The 16604-nt window shown below is 44.8% G+C and overlaps 1 protein-coding gene across 3 annotated transcripts in view; it reads left to right on the top strand.

The window, feature by feature from the left end:
• SKAP1 (src kinase associated phosphoprotein 1) overlaps positions 1–16604 on the top strand; it is a 253786-nt gene that overhangs the window by 201303 nt on the left and 35879 nt on the right. For all 3 annotated transcript variants that reach the window (XM_019482590.2, XM_014603650.3, XM_059727033.1), the window contains one exon: positions 4730–4792. In XM_019482590.2, the coding sequence (XP_019338135.1) occupies positions 4730–4792 (63 nt within the window). The remainder of the gene's footprint in view (positions 1–4729; positions 4793–16604) is intronic.

Genomic DNA, 16604 nt, shown 5'->3' with positions numbered 1-16604 from the left:
CTTCCATGACTTTTTAAAGTGACAGTAGAGTCCCATCCTTAATCAAGAAACCTTACTGTTAATTACCCTGCTCTGCTCATGCAGCCAGCCATCCCTCTGGGCTACTTTTAGAACCTGCCCCTGGCAAGGTCTCTCCAGTTTTACAAATTAAGTGGCTGAGACTCTTTTTAAAAGTTCTCTTTAGAAAGTTTTGTTCCATTTAGCACTGTGGGTCTCTGCAGAGGGGCTGTTTTCAGGGTGGGTTGCTTTCCTGAGTTCCTTGTTTGTATCAGCAGAGCTTTGGTTTGTCACTTGTATCACTGTCAGGGCAGCTGCATCATTTAACTGTTGCAACTGGGTTCTTTCACTTGGCTACAGTTGTAGAACAGGGGAATTTTTTTTCACAACAGGGGGATGGAAAGAGAGATCACGTTTCAGATGGAAGAGTTGGAAGAGAGGATGTTTGTGTTGGAGACAGTAAGCCAGCCATCCCAGGGCCCAAAGGTGTGAATGCTTTTGTTGCAAGTAGAGCAGGATACAACTGGGGGAAAGAGACGGTTTGGAATGGACCCATCTTGCTGAATTCCTGAGTTTGTTCATCTCCAAAGATTAGGCTTCACTTGTACATGGTACTTTAGTGTACTTTGTCGCTTTCCAGTTGCTAGTTACTGTATTTTGTCACTGGCTGTATAGATTGAAACTAGGATCCTCTCTGATTCTTGACAGACCTCCCTGTAACTTCCACATGACACATGTTAGCTGTGGCTACTTTCTAGTTCCAAAAGAACCTCACTTATCTGAACCATGTTAGTATGAGCAGCCCAGCCTGGTCACAAGAAATACAAAAAAAAATGAATATCTGTGCATGTATATGCAGGCACATATATACACATACAGGTTACATGTAGTTTTTGGTCTTATGTTCCTCTTTCTTTTTTGATGCTGTTTTATTAGATAGATACCTCCTATGTATGACCATTCCACATATATGAACAGGGGATGGTCCCACAGTGTTCAGGTAAAACAAGGTCTGTTGTCTAATGACATTCTCCAATAATTTATATCTGAGTGTCACATCCAGCTTCTTGGGAATTAAGCAACTTATCTCTGAGGTAGATGGGTATATCCCCACTGTTGCTGGGGAAACTGAGTTGTAGAACATATATGCCTGGGTTATCCTACCGTGTCTCTCCCGTACCTAGATAGTTGCATGTACACCACAGAATCTGAGCATCTCTTTCTAAGAGTACAAGGAGCAATACCCAATTCCATATTTCCAGGAAGCAACTAGTCATTTATTGTGTGAGCACGTGTCACCTCTTGGGGGAAAGCTAAGTCAGCAGCTTTGCCATTTAGTTCCAAAAGGAGTCATACGCATCATTCGTTTTCTGTTTTGGGATTGTGAGCTCCAGAGGCTCCTGGGAAAGTTTCCCCATAATGAACCGCCTCTGCAGGTCCAGAAGAACAGAGCTATCATCCCAGGTCCCAGTACAATATCTTGGGTGCTGATTTCTGGTATTAGAATGGTCTTATCAAGGAATGTATAGGCTGGAAATGGTCTTCAGGGCTGGGAATTAGGTCAAAAATAAAGCAAGAAATCAGTTGTGTCCAAATCAATGAGATTTTGCTTCCCTGTCTCCCTTGTTTTTCTGCCTTGCTTCTATCATCTGAGAATCTTGAAGCTTTGTGTGGGTGGTGGAATAGAAGTGTCCACTTTGGCATTAGAAAACTCATCTATTGACGGGACCTATATGGCTTCCAGCATCCTACTATCTGAGCTCCTCGGTCTTTTTTTTATACTCCCTAGCTTGGTTGCGGGTGGAGGGAGGGGGTGGGGAGTTATACCATGTGACTTTCCCAGAGTCACCGGTGAGTCTGTGGCAGAGCAGGGACTTGACCCCTGGTCTCCCAAGACTGAGTTCAGTCCCCTAATCAGTGGGCATCCTTTCCCTTCTATTGAGTGCATGGGGCATTAGCCATGAAGCAGTTTCAGCACTTTTCTACTACTCTGACTCTCTGGCTGGGGAGAACTTTCTACCAATAATTTCTTTATCAACTCCAGCTGGCAGTGGTTGATGGGCTCTGTATTTGTAGTCCTGGCATTCAGTGTATAAGCCTGGCTCTGCCCTGGAGATATCTCCAAAGGTACAATGACAAACAGATTCTGTTCTGGAACTGAACTACACTAGGAGAACCTGTCAGATTTGCCTCCCTTTCATGCCAAGGCCAGATTAAGTGTCATTGTCTGAAAGGATAAAGGAATCTAGTTTTGATGGCCTCGATAGTGAGGTTTTTTATCATTGTTGCAGATACATTTACATTCTCTTTTACAAATGCAAAGAGCAGGCAAAAGCCACTTTCAATAATTTATTTTAAAATCAATGCTAATGAGCTTATGTCTCGTCAGTGGCCGAGTTTTACAATAAAGTCTGATTTATTTAGAAAAGATCTTTGGTGCCGCTTCCCGTCTAATGGGGGAGCAGTTGCAGTGACCCTCCAACTTTGGATCCAATTTGTAATTCACAGCGGAGGGCTGACCTGATTTGCATTGATTAGAATCCGGTGGAAGAGACAGCTGGGTCCAGGGTTGTGGAGGGTGGGGCGGCGGGGAGAGCTCTGTCTTTAGAAAGTGCTTAAGCGCAGCAGATTATCTCCTGCCTAGTGATCAAGTTGCATGGTATCAGCAAAAGGACTGGTGTGGACTAATGGCCCTGCCTACTGTGGAGCATCATGAATCTGTGGTTTACCTATGGATCTATCCTAAGATGACTGCAAAACCAGATCCATTCAGACCTGCAGACTGGCCTTCTGGGAAGGTGCCTCTGACTTCTGCACAGGGCTTGCCTATGCTGCAAAAACAACCCATGGTTGTCAATAGTTGTTGGCAGTTGGTGGAGTTGAATGATCCTGGTCATGGTAGCTTTAAGGTCTAGGTGCTATAGATGTATACTATACCTGTCTTTGAGAAGCATTGTGATTCGTTTTCATTTTTCAAAAATTCCATTTCTAGCCACCCTGGTTGCAAAGAAAACCTGCCAAATGACCCTGGGCTAACCTTTACAGCAATCCATTTCCGAATCTACAGACTTGCTTCAACTAGAGTCAGGGAGGCAGCTGTCTGACTTCCCACCCATGGGCTAAATAGACCAGGTCCTCTGTTCAGGGTTGATGGGCTGTGCTGGGGAGAAATCCAGCCCTGCTGTTTGGCCTCATCCACACATGCAGTGGACCCACATTCAGCTGCAATTCAGCCAAAACCCTTCAGCACGGGCTGGCCCTTTCTGGAACCTAGCTGAGATCTACATGGATGTGACTACTGTCAGAGCCTCTGAACTGGAATGAGTCCCTTAGTACAAAGATTTTGCACCAGGTGGCAGCTGGGTGCTGATGCTGACATGCTGATTTAATTCAAGGCCACACAATCCTGTTGGAAAACCGTTCCAAAACATCTCTGATGGTGTTTTGTTCAAGGTTAAGCAGCCTCTATTTAAAGCCAGTTAAATCAGTGCAGCAGTTGTGTACAGATCAGGTCTTGTCGCACTGAATTCATTCTCTTTGTGTTCACAAATAGTCTCATCTCACTTGCACCCTTCTATTTGCTACCTCTCATGTCACTCCTTTCCTGTGGCTCAAACTTTCTTCCACTGAAGTTAGTGTCAGAAGTCACATAATTTTTGCCTCTTCTACCATCCATTTTCTCAGGCTTGGATCAGCATCTTTTTCTTTTTGCTGCCGGATGCCCTTTCTCTCTCTTCCTTCAAATCCTTCTTAAATTCTGCTGCTTTCAAGAATCCTTTTCACTTCCTATCTTTCCTGGAATATTGCTTGGTGTCTTGTTTCTTGCAGACCATAAGCTCTTCAGCTCAGGAAATACGGCTTCCTGTATGAAGCTTTATAAAGTGCCATGTAAATTTATGATGCTAATAAGTGATTGTTTTCACTAGTGTTAATAACAATTCATAGGTTTCTGCAACGTCTTAAAATATTACCAGTCCCTAGAAGCTAGTGACTTCCGCCTCCCCTCAGCACAGTCTAAACGCAGAATTTACTATTTTGACAATCAGATGCTCTCTCAGCCAAAATCATGTGTTTGCCTGCCTGCTTACAGGTTTGGTGCTGCTGCCCATCACCATAGTATCTCTGCTTCTTTTACATAATGAGTCTGTCCCCTTGAAGGATTAATTGGAAGACAGTGTAACCTAGTAGGTGTAGAGTGTTGGATTGAGACCTGTGACACATGGGATCTATTCCCAGCTATGCCACTGATGTACTTACTCTGTGATCTTGGGCAAATCACTTAGCCTCTTGCTGTCTCAATTTCCCCATCTATGAGGTGGGGGTAATGATACTGACCTCCTTTGTAAAACACTTTGCTATCTCTGTTGATGAACAGCTCTGTATAAAAGCTAGTGTTAACTCCTCCTATAGTCTACTTGCACTGGAACTTTATGTTGTGTTCTTTTTTCTTGGGTCTGTGGCATGGGCTTATGTCCACTGTGCTCTGAATGTTTAGATACTAGGGTGATGGGTGCCCACTCAAGTCCTAAGGGCTGGGTTTTCTGCTGCCAGCAAAGACAGTGGGTGAGGTTAGCACTGAGTTCAGTGGGCCTGGAGTCAGGAAAATAGTAAAATCTCTGAAGAGGTGGTAGACTGAGGAACCTACCATCCTGTGTGTGTCTCATAAGGGATACATTTCTTCATATTAAATCCTCAGTAACAAACCTCTTTTGTTTTATTTCCTCCACTTCAGATGAAGACCTTGACATGCCCTTTCCAGAGGACAGAAGGGATGCTGGAAGTAGCATTAAAACTGGTAAGTGGACTCTTCAGTTCTGAACTGCAGAATAAGCCTGCCCCTATGTACCTGCAGAGGTTGACTAAGAGCAAGCAAATATATCTGGAGCTGAGTGAGCAGAGGATGGGAAAGGCCTAGGGCTTGAGATTGTAGAGAACGACAGAGGAGGGAGTAGATTATGCAGTGCAGAAGTTTGATGAAGGCCCAGACTCTGGGGACTATTCAGGAGTTCCTGAAGATCCTTGTCCACCGGCCTTCACAGTTCCTCTGTCTTCCTGGCACGCAGCTACCTTACAGACACCATCCCTGCTCCACCCAACTGTAATGGGCGTTGCACACTCCTCGCTACGCCTGCTGCTGCCCCGCCAACTTTTCCCTCCAGTTACACCATTGCTAAGGTTGGCTGCCACTGAGGTTTCCTTTTGCTTGGGTATTAACACTACTTTCTAGCGGAATGAGGCTATCCAGCAACTCACTGCCACTTCTCAGCCCCCTGCCATCTGTAGCATTGTGCCCCTTTCCAAATGCTGGGCCTAGATCTGTCTCAGTGTATATTAGCTAGGGTAGTGCGCCGCCCTGTTGGGAAGGGAGAAGGAATAACTTTCTGACCTTGAGGACAGATTTGTGCTCCACTCAAGGGACAGGGCAGCTTTGAGACAGTTCTCCTCAAATGAGAGGATGGCTTCCTGATCCTAAGATAATTGGGGAATGTAAGGACTGCACCATTCTCCTACACCCTCAGACCAGGAGGCTGAAGGCAGGAGCCAACAGAGATGTGTGTTCTTGGAGTGGTGGGCTAGCTGGTTCCAGTTCCAGGTGCTCACATGTCATCCCAGGCACATTAGGAATTAATTTTGTTTTTTTTATTTAAAAAATTAAATTGGACATGAAATTAGAGTGGGCATGAAATCACATCTCCTCTAACTCTGCACTGTTATGCAAGTTACAGGTGATTAGTTAAGCTCTCTTGGCTGCTTGCAGACGTTAAAAACAAGAAAACCACATTTGCCAGAAGCTGCAGCATGTTACTTCAACTCAGGTTTGCAGTATCTATATAGATTGGGCCCTTTAGCAGAGCTTTTTTGCACTTTTAGCTAAAGCTGATTCAATCAGCTATTAGGTAAAAGTGCCAAAGCTCCATTAAAGCACCTGAGCTCTACAGACATCAGGCAAGCAGCTTGTTCAGTGGTTACAAAGATCCCAATGACAAATGCAAGTGTACCTCTCTCTTTCCCTATACCCCATTCTCAGCAGGAGATGTGTACTGCAGAAAGCCCTTGAGAAGGAGCCATGCTCCTAAAGCTGAGGCAAGGGGAAAGGGGGAGCTGCGTAAAAAAACAACCAGACAACGGAAAGTGAGTCACAACCAGTAAAAGCCAACAGGAAGGCTGAATGAGGAGGATTGCTCTACTGGAATATCTGAGGCCTCAGAAACCCCACCCCGATGACTCTTCCCCTCCTCCCTCACACCAGTGTAGAACAAGCTACCCTGGCAGCATATGCATGGCATCCAGTGTCCCCACCCCTGCTTTTTCCTTAAGAATGTGATGTGTGGGAGCTGAGCGGAAAGTCTGTTTCCTGCCCAGCTCCCCTCAATCCCACCTGCCTTTTTTTTTCCCCATTGGGCTTCCGCCCCTGGCACAGGAAAGAAGCACTTGTGTGCAGGCAGTTTGGGTGGGAGCAGCTGTGAGCTTCCTGAGGCCCCAGTTCTCTTGCTGCAGCCCTACTCAGGAAATGGCGGCCTCTTGGCAAAATGTACTTTGGGAGACGCCCTCATCATCTCTTTCCTCCCTGGCTCCTTCTCTATAGAGCTTGCAGTCCTAGAAATAAAAGGAGAATGCTTAACTACTGGGTCAGGGAAGATTCTACCACATTTATTCAACCTTGTCTTGTGTGGGTATGCATACACACATGCACATGCACACATGTATCTTGACGGTCCAAAGGGTCTCAGCACAAAGCTGTGCTTCTGTCACTTCATGCTGCCCCATCTGCGTAGGGAAAAGACAGTGTCGTTTACTGTAGAATACCTTTGGAGCTGCCGGCTTAGTGTGTGACTGTCTCCCTCTAGTGATCTGCAAGGTGCAATAGAGACTGCAAGGTTTTCTACTTGGGGTATGTCTACACTGCAGTCAGTGGCTTGGATACTGGTTGCAGCCTAGCAGTAGCAGCACAAAGCTCAGTACAGGCTGACATCCACGGATTTATTCTGCTGCTTGGGTGGGTTTTGCAGTCTGCGCAGAGTGCCATGCTGCTACAGCTAAACTGACACTGGTACCTGAGTTAACTTGGGTATGTCCGCACTAGGCTGTCACAGCATAGTTATCCCAATAGCTGAAATGCTATGGGGAGGCATGTGGGTTTTGGCGATGAAAGCCTTAGATTCCAATAATCTGTATTTGAGGAAGTGTGTGTGTGTATTTACACACAGGCATACACGCTCTTGCACACAGCAGCTGTCCTAAACATTATTCAGGTGTTGGTTACGAGCTCCTAGGTAGAGTTTTAGCTGATCAATATTGCCTACAACTATTATAACAGCTGAACCAGTGCTGCCCACAACCTCAGTATTTGTGATTGTTCACAAACTGAATGGAGTGCAGCTAATTGCACCTAGCTATCATAAATTTCCCCTAGACAATTATTCCTTGACTAGGAAAAGCCTTGGGACCAGCTATCATTGTTAGAGTATTACTGATGCACTTAGCCAATGGCATAACAAGTAAAGTTAGTGGTTGGGGCAAACCCTGAGGATGAGCCAGGGTGGTGGGGAGTGGGGAGCACAAAAGGGTTCTGAGAGTGGTGGTAAGGAGAGCTTACAGTTCTGAAAGTGGGGTGTGGGCAGGGTCCAGCAATCTTACCCACTCCAGGAACTCTTAAATAGCCCCTGGCTGAACTGCTGCCGCCAGGGACTGTTTGGGAGTTCCAGGCATGGGTAAGCCATGGGACTGCTCTTGCTGCCGGAGCATGGTCTCTGTGGGGATGGGGGGGTGATTCCAGCACCCCTCCTAACTTGGTGCCCAGAGCAGATGTCCCTCTCACCCACACCTAGTTATGCTGCCGTACGCAGCCAAATGGATTTGAGTTGCAGCTGTTCATGAAGATCTAAGAAAACCAGAATTCTTCAGCTCCTTACCTTTCTGCTGTGCTTATTCCCACCTAAATGCCCTACTGGCACAATGAGTTATTAGGCCACTGGAGCATATGGCAGCTACAGCAGGTACCAGCGCCCCAAAGCTTAGAAAACAGACATCCCAATATTTATAAACCATACTTCAATCAAAACACAAGGCTGTGCTTTCATCTGTGTAGCATCTAATCCAACACACTAAAGGGGGAGTACCGAGGGAAACAGGTGAAGAGAACATTGCAAAAGCAGATCTTTAAATAAAAATAATCAAAGCAGATAAAAATGGAATAAAATTTTCCCTTCTCCCGACTTAAATTCTTAATTCTCCTATGATTTCTGTAATGGTGAATTTGGACTTATGATCAGCAAGAAGCAAGTAGCCAAGCTGTTTTGAGAGGCAGAATGGTTTAGGGGGTAGTGCACTTGCTTTCCGTCCTGAAAAGCCACACATGTATCCTTTGACAGTGCTGTTAGATGACAAGTACAGGTCACCACTATAATAAGCCTTCCAACCCCCAGCCATGGGTCTACAAGTCCTCAACGGTGAAGCAGGTGGAAGAAGATGTTAGAATCTCAGTGGCTGTGAAGGCAGATGAAGTCTGCAGCAGAACAAGATCCCCAGTTGTCTTGTTCGTCTTGCTGTTGGATCAGGGTCCCGCTCTGTCAAGAGCTGTGTGAAAGCTGATGTGCAGCAGCTCCTCTATGATAAAAGAAGTCATGCACAGGTGTCTTCCATGAAAACAGCTTTTCTAGCACATTCCTCAAGCCCTTTGGTGACCAGTTAATGGTGACGGGAGCAGGATTGTGAGATCTGGAACCTCCTAGTCAGGAACTGGCATGAAAGAGCAAACGTGGCATTTCCAAGAATTCGGCAATTACAAGAAAGTCATCTAGCACCTGGATGAGACAGGAGTGTGGTTTGGCAGCTGTTACTGTGACTGAGCAGTCCTCTTCATGGTCCACTCTGCTTACTCCACATGGGGAGGGGGCTAGAAAAGGTGCCCTAAACATAGCCTGTCTATCTTCTTCCTGACTGGATAACTGCATCCAGTGGGAACACCGTTACTGTGGTGGAAAATACCAGCAGAGACGTCATCATTTTCAGGATGTGGAACGCTGGCACCCTCATGGACAACCCTAATAGTGAATGCCCAGAGCGCCTCATTCAGACAACACAACAGTGATGTAACTGCACTGAACAAGACTTGGCAAGCAGGAGATGGGCAGCTCAAAGAACATGGAGGTGGCTATAGCTTCTTCTGGAAGGGTAAACAGGAAGGAGAACTCTGGCTTCACAGAGTTAGTTTTGCCAATAAGAATGAATTCGTAAACCAACTTAATTAGCTCCCTTTCAGAATTAATGAGTGCCTCATGACTGTCTGTCTTAAAGTGGTGGGGAGCCAATATGCCACTGTCATCCATGTGTATGCCCTGACTCTTGATGCTGCTGATGAAGCCAAGGAGGAATTCTACACCAAACTTGAACAAATCCTTTCTGATATTCCAGAGGGAGACACTTATGCTTCTTGGTGATTTCAGTGCCAGAGTTGGAAGTGACTCTAACCTCTGGAACAGAACCATTGGCAAGGAAGGAGTAGGAAAGGTCACCTCCAGTGGCATCTTCTTCTTGATCAAATGCATAGAATGTACTATGGACTATGTCATCATCTATGCCCACGATCACAATACACATCACCTGAGCTATGCTAGGAGCAGATGGTTGCTGGACTGATCACTGATTCATCTACTCAGTTATGTCACTCAAACTGGCTCCCAAATGACAGCTGCAGCAGAAGCAATGTCAATGGCAAATCGATGTTAAAGGACTTAAAGACCCAAGCAAGTGAGACCTCTTCCACCAGTACCTCAACAAAAAAATGCATTACAATCAACAACAATGGGAGAAAGTCAGCAGTGCATGGGGTCCCCTCAAGGCCACTGTCATGAGTGCCTATGAACAGACACTTGAATTTTCTACTAGAAAACATCAAGAGTGGTAGAAATGAGAACACTGGTAGAGATGAGAACAACCAGGGGATCCAACAGCTGATCGATTGCAAACACAAGGTCTTTTATGCTTGGCAAAGTGACACCAACTCCAAGCAAAAAAAATCGAATCTCTAATAAGCCAAGGCAGAGGTCCAAAGGAGGACCTGCAATTTGAAGAACAAATGGTGGGAAGACAAGGCTAAAGAGATTCAACATCTCATTGACATCCATGATGTGTGTGGTTTCTTCAGTGCCACCAAAGCCATCTACAGTCTGAGCACTCAGGAACCAACCCCCTGGAGGCCTAAGGGTGGAGGAAACCTGATAAAGGAAAGGGGAGCCATCAATATCCGTTAGAAGGAACATTTTGAAGACCTTGTCAATTGAGACTTGGTTGTTGATGACGGTGTTCTCAACTGCATCGCGCGGCACCCAGTCAGAGATGATCTCGGAATCCCTCCAAGCCTTGATGAGGTGAGAAAGCCATCAAGCAGATGAAGAATGACAAGGCATCTGCAGCGGATAAAATACCCATGGAAATCTTCCAAGGGGAGAGATGAACTCATGTCACAGCTTCATGCCCTCATCTTAAGGATCTGGAACGATGAGGAAATCTCAGACGACCTCAGGGATGCCATGATTGTGACAATCTTTAAGAAAGGAGACAAGTCTGACTTTGGAAACTATAGAAGGATTGCCTTGCTGTCCACCACAAGAAAGATCAATACAAGAACACTCCTGAGCCATTTCCTTTCACTTGCTGAAGAGTTCCTCCCAGAATCTCAGTGTGGGTTTAGGGCATCAAGAGTCACAACTGGCATGATCTTCACTGCTCACCAGCTGCAGGAAAAATGCTGGGAACAACACAGACTTATATACATGGCCTTCTTTGACCACATGAAAGCCTTCAACTCTTAGCAACTAAGAAGTGTCCTAGAGGATCTTTCTGAAGTACAATGCCCACCATAATTAATCAACATTCTTTCCCTGCTTCATGAAGGTATGTGAGGGGTGGTTCTCAATAACAGATCTGTCACAGATCGCTTTGAGATTAAAATGGGAGTTGAGCAAGGCTGTATCATCACTCCAACACTCATCTGAATATTCCTTGTTGTGATGCTACATCTGACCACCAACAAACTTCCAGCCAGAGTGGAGCTAAATTACCAAATGGATGGTAAGCTTTTTAACCTCAGTTGACTCCAAGCCAAAACCAAGACCACCCCAACCTCAATCACTGAACTCCAGATATGTTAATGATGCTGTAGTGTGTGCTTACTCGGAAGCTGACCTTCAGGCAATCGTCGACATCTTTACAGAGGCATACAAGAAAATGGGGCTGATGCTTAACATCCAGAAGACTTAGATCTTCCACCAACAAGCTCCTAACAAACAGTCCCCAGATCTGGTAATCCAGATCCATGGTGAGACTGAAGAAGGTTGAGTATTTCCCGTATCTCAGAAACCATCTCTTGCAGAAGGCTGACATCGACGAAGAAATTCAACATCACTTCAAATGTGCATGTGCAGCCTTTGGATACCTGAAGAAACAGATGTTCAAAGGTTTTGACATCAGATCCAAAACCAAGTTCGTGATTTATCAAGCAATTGTGACCCTGTCCATGCTGTACAGAGTTGAGACATGGACAATGTACCAGCGACATCTAAAGTTGTTGGAGAAGTACCATCAATGCTGTCTGCAAAAGATGCTCTGAATCCAGTGGGAAGACAGATGCACCAAAGTTAGCATCCTCCTGTAAGCAAATACCATGAGTATTGACCCAGTGATTATCCAACATCAACTTTGTTGAGCCATCCATGTCATCCAAATGCCCGACTCCAGACTCCCAGAGCAAATTTTATTGTCCCAGCTCAGCTAAGATGTACGCTAAAGAGAAGGGCAGAGAAAGTGCTTCAGCAATATCCTCAAGTCTGTCTTAAAAAAATGCAACATCCATGTCAACTCGTGAAAGACCATCACCCAGGACCACTGCAAATGGAGAAAGAGTTTACTGCAGGGACCTCAGTACTTTGAAATCTCATGACAACCACAGGAGATGGAAAAGCGGGAGCGGCAGAAACAGCATGGTGCGTACCAAATCAAGAATCCAGCACCATCCATGCCACATGGAAACACTGTACTGCAAGCTGCTGTAGAGCCTGCCGATCCCAGATGGGCCTCAGACATCTTCAGACACACAGCTAAGACAATCATGGAAGACAATCATCCTTGAATGCGAGGGATTGCTGAACAAGAGGTTTAGTGGGTGTCTGGAGACCAAGATTCTAATGTTGCCTTTTCCAGTGGCCTGGTATGTGACCTTGGGCAAGTCATTTCACCCTGTTTTGTGTCTCTTTCCCCTCCTGTTCTTGCTTGCTTATTTAAATTGTTAGTTCTTCAAGCAAGGATTATCTCTGTGTAGTTGTACAGCACCTAGCACATTTGGGCCTTGATCTCAACAGTAGGCTGTAAACGCTGCAATCATACAAATAAATTCAGGGGATTGATTTTTTGCCTTTAATGACCTACATTAAACACCCGGTGACTTTCCAGAAGAGGCTGCTTCATTTTCCTGACTGACCTTCTTTAAATGGTTTAGCATCAGTTCATGCAGATCCAACTACGTTGAGTTATTTGTGCTGGCACTGATGGATTTGCCACTTGTTAGGGTTGAACTATGGTGGAAAGATGTGCAAGCCAGATTTTGCAGCCATCCTGCAAATGAAAGGAAAAGACAGGTTGGGCTTGGTAAGCCAGGATCCACCAGGGTCTGAGCCTAGAAGTCAGTACATCAGAACAGAAGATGAGCTGTTGCTTAAGGCACGCTAGGTGAAGGTAGACTCACAACCTTCTCGGCTTTCACAGAAGATGGTCTGGTCGCGAGCTGTGTTCCTTTGCCATCTCTGTCTGCCAGGGAATGGATCTAGACCAGGAGTAGGCAACCCCCTGGCATACATGCCAGAGCCTGAAAGACATTTTCCTGGGCATGCATGCCTCAGGGAAGGGGCCAGAGCTGAGCTGCCACAACAAGGATGGGGCCCCTCGCAGTTCACCTGTCATCCACCCCTGGAACACCAACACCTTACAAGTTGAGGTTGTGGGTGTTTTTGGCACTTTGTTCAAAAATGTTGCTGACTTCTGACCTAGACCTTCCTTCTCACTTCACAAGTCTGGTTAACTTTGTTTCTGTCTAACTGGACACTTCTAAAATACGTCTCCCCTTCCTGAGAATCAAAATTACCAATTTCTTGTGGACCAAGATGGTTAATCCCTAACCAAAGGCACTTTCAGAGACATGAGAGCCAAGGTAAATACAGAGGCTTATTTTGAAGCATTTCCAACCTAACTAGAAGCCTGATGAAAGCTCCTGCTCAAAAACTCTAGCCCATTTTGTAAGACTAAGGATGCTGAGACGAGTAGTTTGCTTCCCCTATCAAATCCTTGGAGACTCCCCTAGTTCTGGTAGTGGATAACCTAATTTACCTATGCTTGATGCTGATGGAATCAGAGGCTCAGTATATTGAATCTAATCAGAGATGGGTCTGCTGTAAATGTAAACATCTGCCTCTCAAATTTGTCCACTCCCCCAGAGTTTGATAGAGGGCTCGAGTCCATAGATTCAAAATTGGAGGGTTATAAGCAACCTGAACCAGTCGTATTGATATGGGAGGAGAGTCCCAGCATGGAAAAGGTTGAGAATTACCAGTCCAGTCCTTTATACGTAGAGATAAACTTTCTTTAAAAATCAGATCTGGTTTCTGGTTCTGGTAGCACTCCTTCTCCGTAAGTGGGATGCATTTATTTTGAGTCTTCTGCATATGAATAAAGTTCTTGGCACAATGAGTTCCCTCATGACCTTTCCATGTTCATTTTAGCCTGTCTTAGGCTTTGCCACCCCCAGGTAGAGCTATATCACTGAAGTAGAGGCTCATCCAAGACCTTCAGCTGTTTTCAGGCCCACAGCATTGTGAAACTAGTAGGAAACAACAGGATCTATAAAGGCAAAGAGGGACACTAGTTTTGTTGCCAAGTGGCTTCCATGTTTTGCGTTATAGCTCAGATTCCCTTTGCACCTGCTAAGGGCCTTGAATGTACTTGAAGAGTAGGGCTGCCATGAGCCTGCAGTTTAAGAAGGAAGGGAACTGTGGGTGCTCAGTATCTCTGAAAATGTAGGCCCTCTCAAGGAGAGGAACCCAAATAAGAAGCCACCCTGGAAAAAATTTGGCTTTGTATACTGACAACCTTGCCAGCCATTTAAAAGCCCTGCTCATACTCATTAGCATCTTCCTGGTGGCTGTAATTGTTGTTAATCGTTATAACTGTTTTAGTTATTAGCATTGTCATGACTGGTTTAGGTCCTGTGTCTGTTTTACACTAAATAATATATTAGACTCTTGCCTCTGAATTACTGGGCTGTATGTCAAGGGGAAGGGTTGTTAGAGCAGTGCAAGTGCCTGTCTTCATACCTTAGTCTTCATATTTTGTACTTCAGTCCAAATGGACAAATGGGATAGAAAAATAATTAGGTGGAGCGAAGTCCTTGAAATGAAAGCTGTGGGGGAAGGGGGAGAAGGTTTGTCATGGGTATTTTTCTTAATTATATCAAATGGTCAAAATGCCAGATGAGCATTTGGCTAATGTAAAACTATTGTTTTTAATTTCTGGAGCCACAAGGACACCATGAAGCCAAACTGCCCCAGCAAATCAAACTGAAAGCTTCAATCTCATCTTGCCAAGACACCAATTTCCTCCTCTTAGCAAATGGGCTGTTTTTAATCCCTTGCATTCTGAGCTGGGTAGAGGGGATAGCCACATCTGCCGCACAGTTTGTCTGTCTAGGGTAAACAGAGCCAAATTCCACTACTCAAATAGCAGCCACAAGCCCTGGCTTCGTCCACCAAACTTAGCTCCACCCTCTTTCCTGGCAGGTAGTTTCTGTGATATGAAAAGAGCTAATAAAAACATTGATAATTAGACTGTCATCAGCAGTCTTCAGAAGCAGTGCTCACCACTGAAATGAATGGGGGCAGTTCGCACTCGTCTCATAGCCTTTGCTTCAAACTACCCAGACTTGGGCAGCAAACGTGGCAGAAGTCATATCTAGATGATTTTCTTGATGACTCTCAGGTCTATAAACATATAGCCCAATTCTCTTCCCTCTTATATCAGAGTAAATCAGTAACAGCTGCACTGAAATGGATAGCATCACTACACTGTAAGTGAATGCAGATTCAAGGGCTAGGATTTTTGGTTTTCAATATGAATCTAATTTCTGTAGAAATGGGTGGGACTGTGAGTCTGGTTCCAGAGTCATCCTCCAGAGCAGAACAGCAGGATTTAGTAACGATGAACGTTGAACTTGTTAGATAAGATCATGGCCGCAATCCATGTAGCCCAGTGTCCTGTCTGATGGTGGCCAAAATTCCCCAGCAGACAGACGTGGGCTAATTTCTCCCCTCATTTAGGTCTCATTGTGATCTTCACTAAAGATTGGCTTAAGCCCTGGAACATGAGGATTAATGTCCCTTCTACTATCTGCCTGTTTCAGTGCTGTGTGTTTTGTGCCTCCTTTTTCTCCCAAAATGTGTGGTTTTATGTTCCTTAGGAGAAAATCAACATGTCTGGGGCTTGTGCCTTCTCCCAATCCTGAGTTATTCTGTTCTTTAAAGAATTGCCCCATCTGGTTCCCTTTAAAAACCTTTCTGCCTTCATTATGCTTTTTCCATCTGTTGCCAGCTACTCACTTAGTGCTTTTGCATAAGCACCTCCTTATAGTTCCTTTGATATGATGGTCTTATTTTAAATGGATATGCTTGATATTCCTACAGATGTCCTGCTCCTTGTTTTTTTAATCTTGTTTAATTCTTGCCATCAAGAACCTCCTGTGGAAGGAGTCCCACAGTTCAATTACATGTTGGATGAAAGAATATTTCATTTTGTTGGCTTTCAGTTTTTCCCACCTTTACATGTCATTGAATTGGCTCCTAGGTCTTGTGTTAAGACACAAGGAAAACAGAAGTTTCCCATATATCTTCTTTACATTGTTCAGTATTTTATGTACTTTCGTCAAGTTCCCTCAATTCGCTTTATTTTAAGGTCACAATCCTAATCTTTTCCATCTCATAAGATTTTTTTCCAGCCCCTTGTGAGATGCAACGATTGTTGAGGGTAGTATCTTTATTGGAGCAATTGCATGGTTGGGATAGACTTAGACAAGCTTTTGAATGCAAAGCCTTTTTGTCAGGTCTGAATGAAGAAGCAGGCAATGCTTCTTGGTCATTCTTGTTGTCCTTCTCTGAGCCTCACGGACTTCAGAAATGTTCTTTTTGGGATGGGGTGACCAGTACTGCACAGAATATTCTTAGTGAGAGTGCACCATATAATAATTAAACTGGTATCTTCTATATGATCAACCATTCCATTTCATATGCAATTTAACAATTTGTTTGCTTTTTTTAATCAGGCTGTGCATTGAGGACAACACTTTATTGATTTGTTTACTGTGAAGTCACAGTCCTTTTTCTGAGTTGATAGAGTTAATGTAGACTCCCTCTAAGATAGCTCCTGACAAAGTAACTCTCTTTGCACATACTGACCCTGTACTCTTTGCCATCATGTGGCTCTTTCATCCAGCTTGTTCAGATCTCTCTGCAAGTTCCTTCCAGTCATATCTGCTCCTGACAGAAGGTGGCCAAAACTTGGAATGGGCT

Source organism: Alligator mississippiensis, chromosome 4, assembly GCF_030867095.1.
Source record: "Alligator mississippiensis isolate rAllMis1 chromosome 4, rAllMis1, whole genome shotgun sequence".
In the NCBI taxonomy this organism is placed as follows: domain Eukaryota; kingdom Metazoa; phylum Chordata; order Crocodylia; family Alligatoridae; genus Alligator; species Alligator mississippiensis.
Note: the sequence above shows the minus strand (reverse complement) of the source record. Positions and strands in the feature narration are given on the sequence as shown.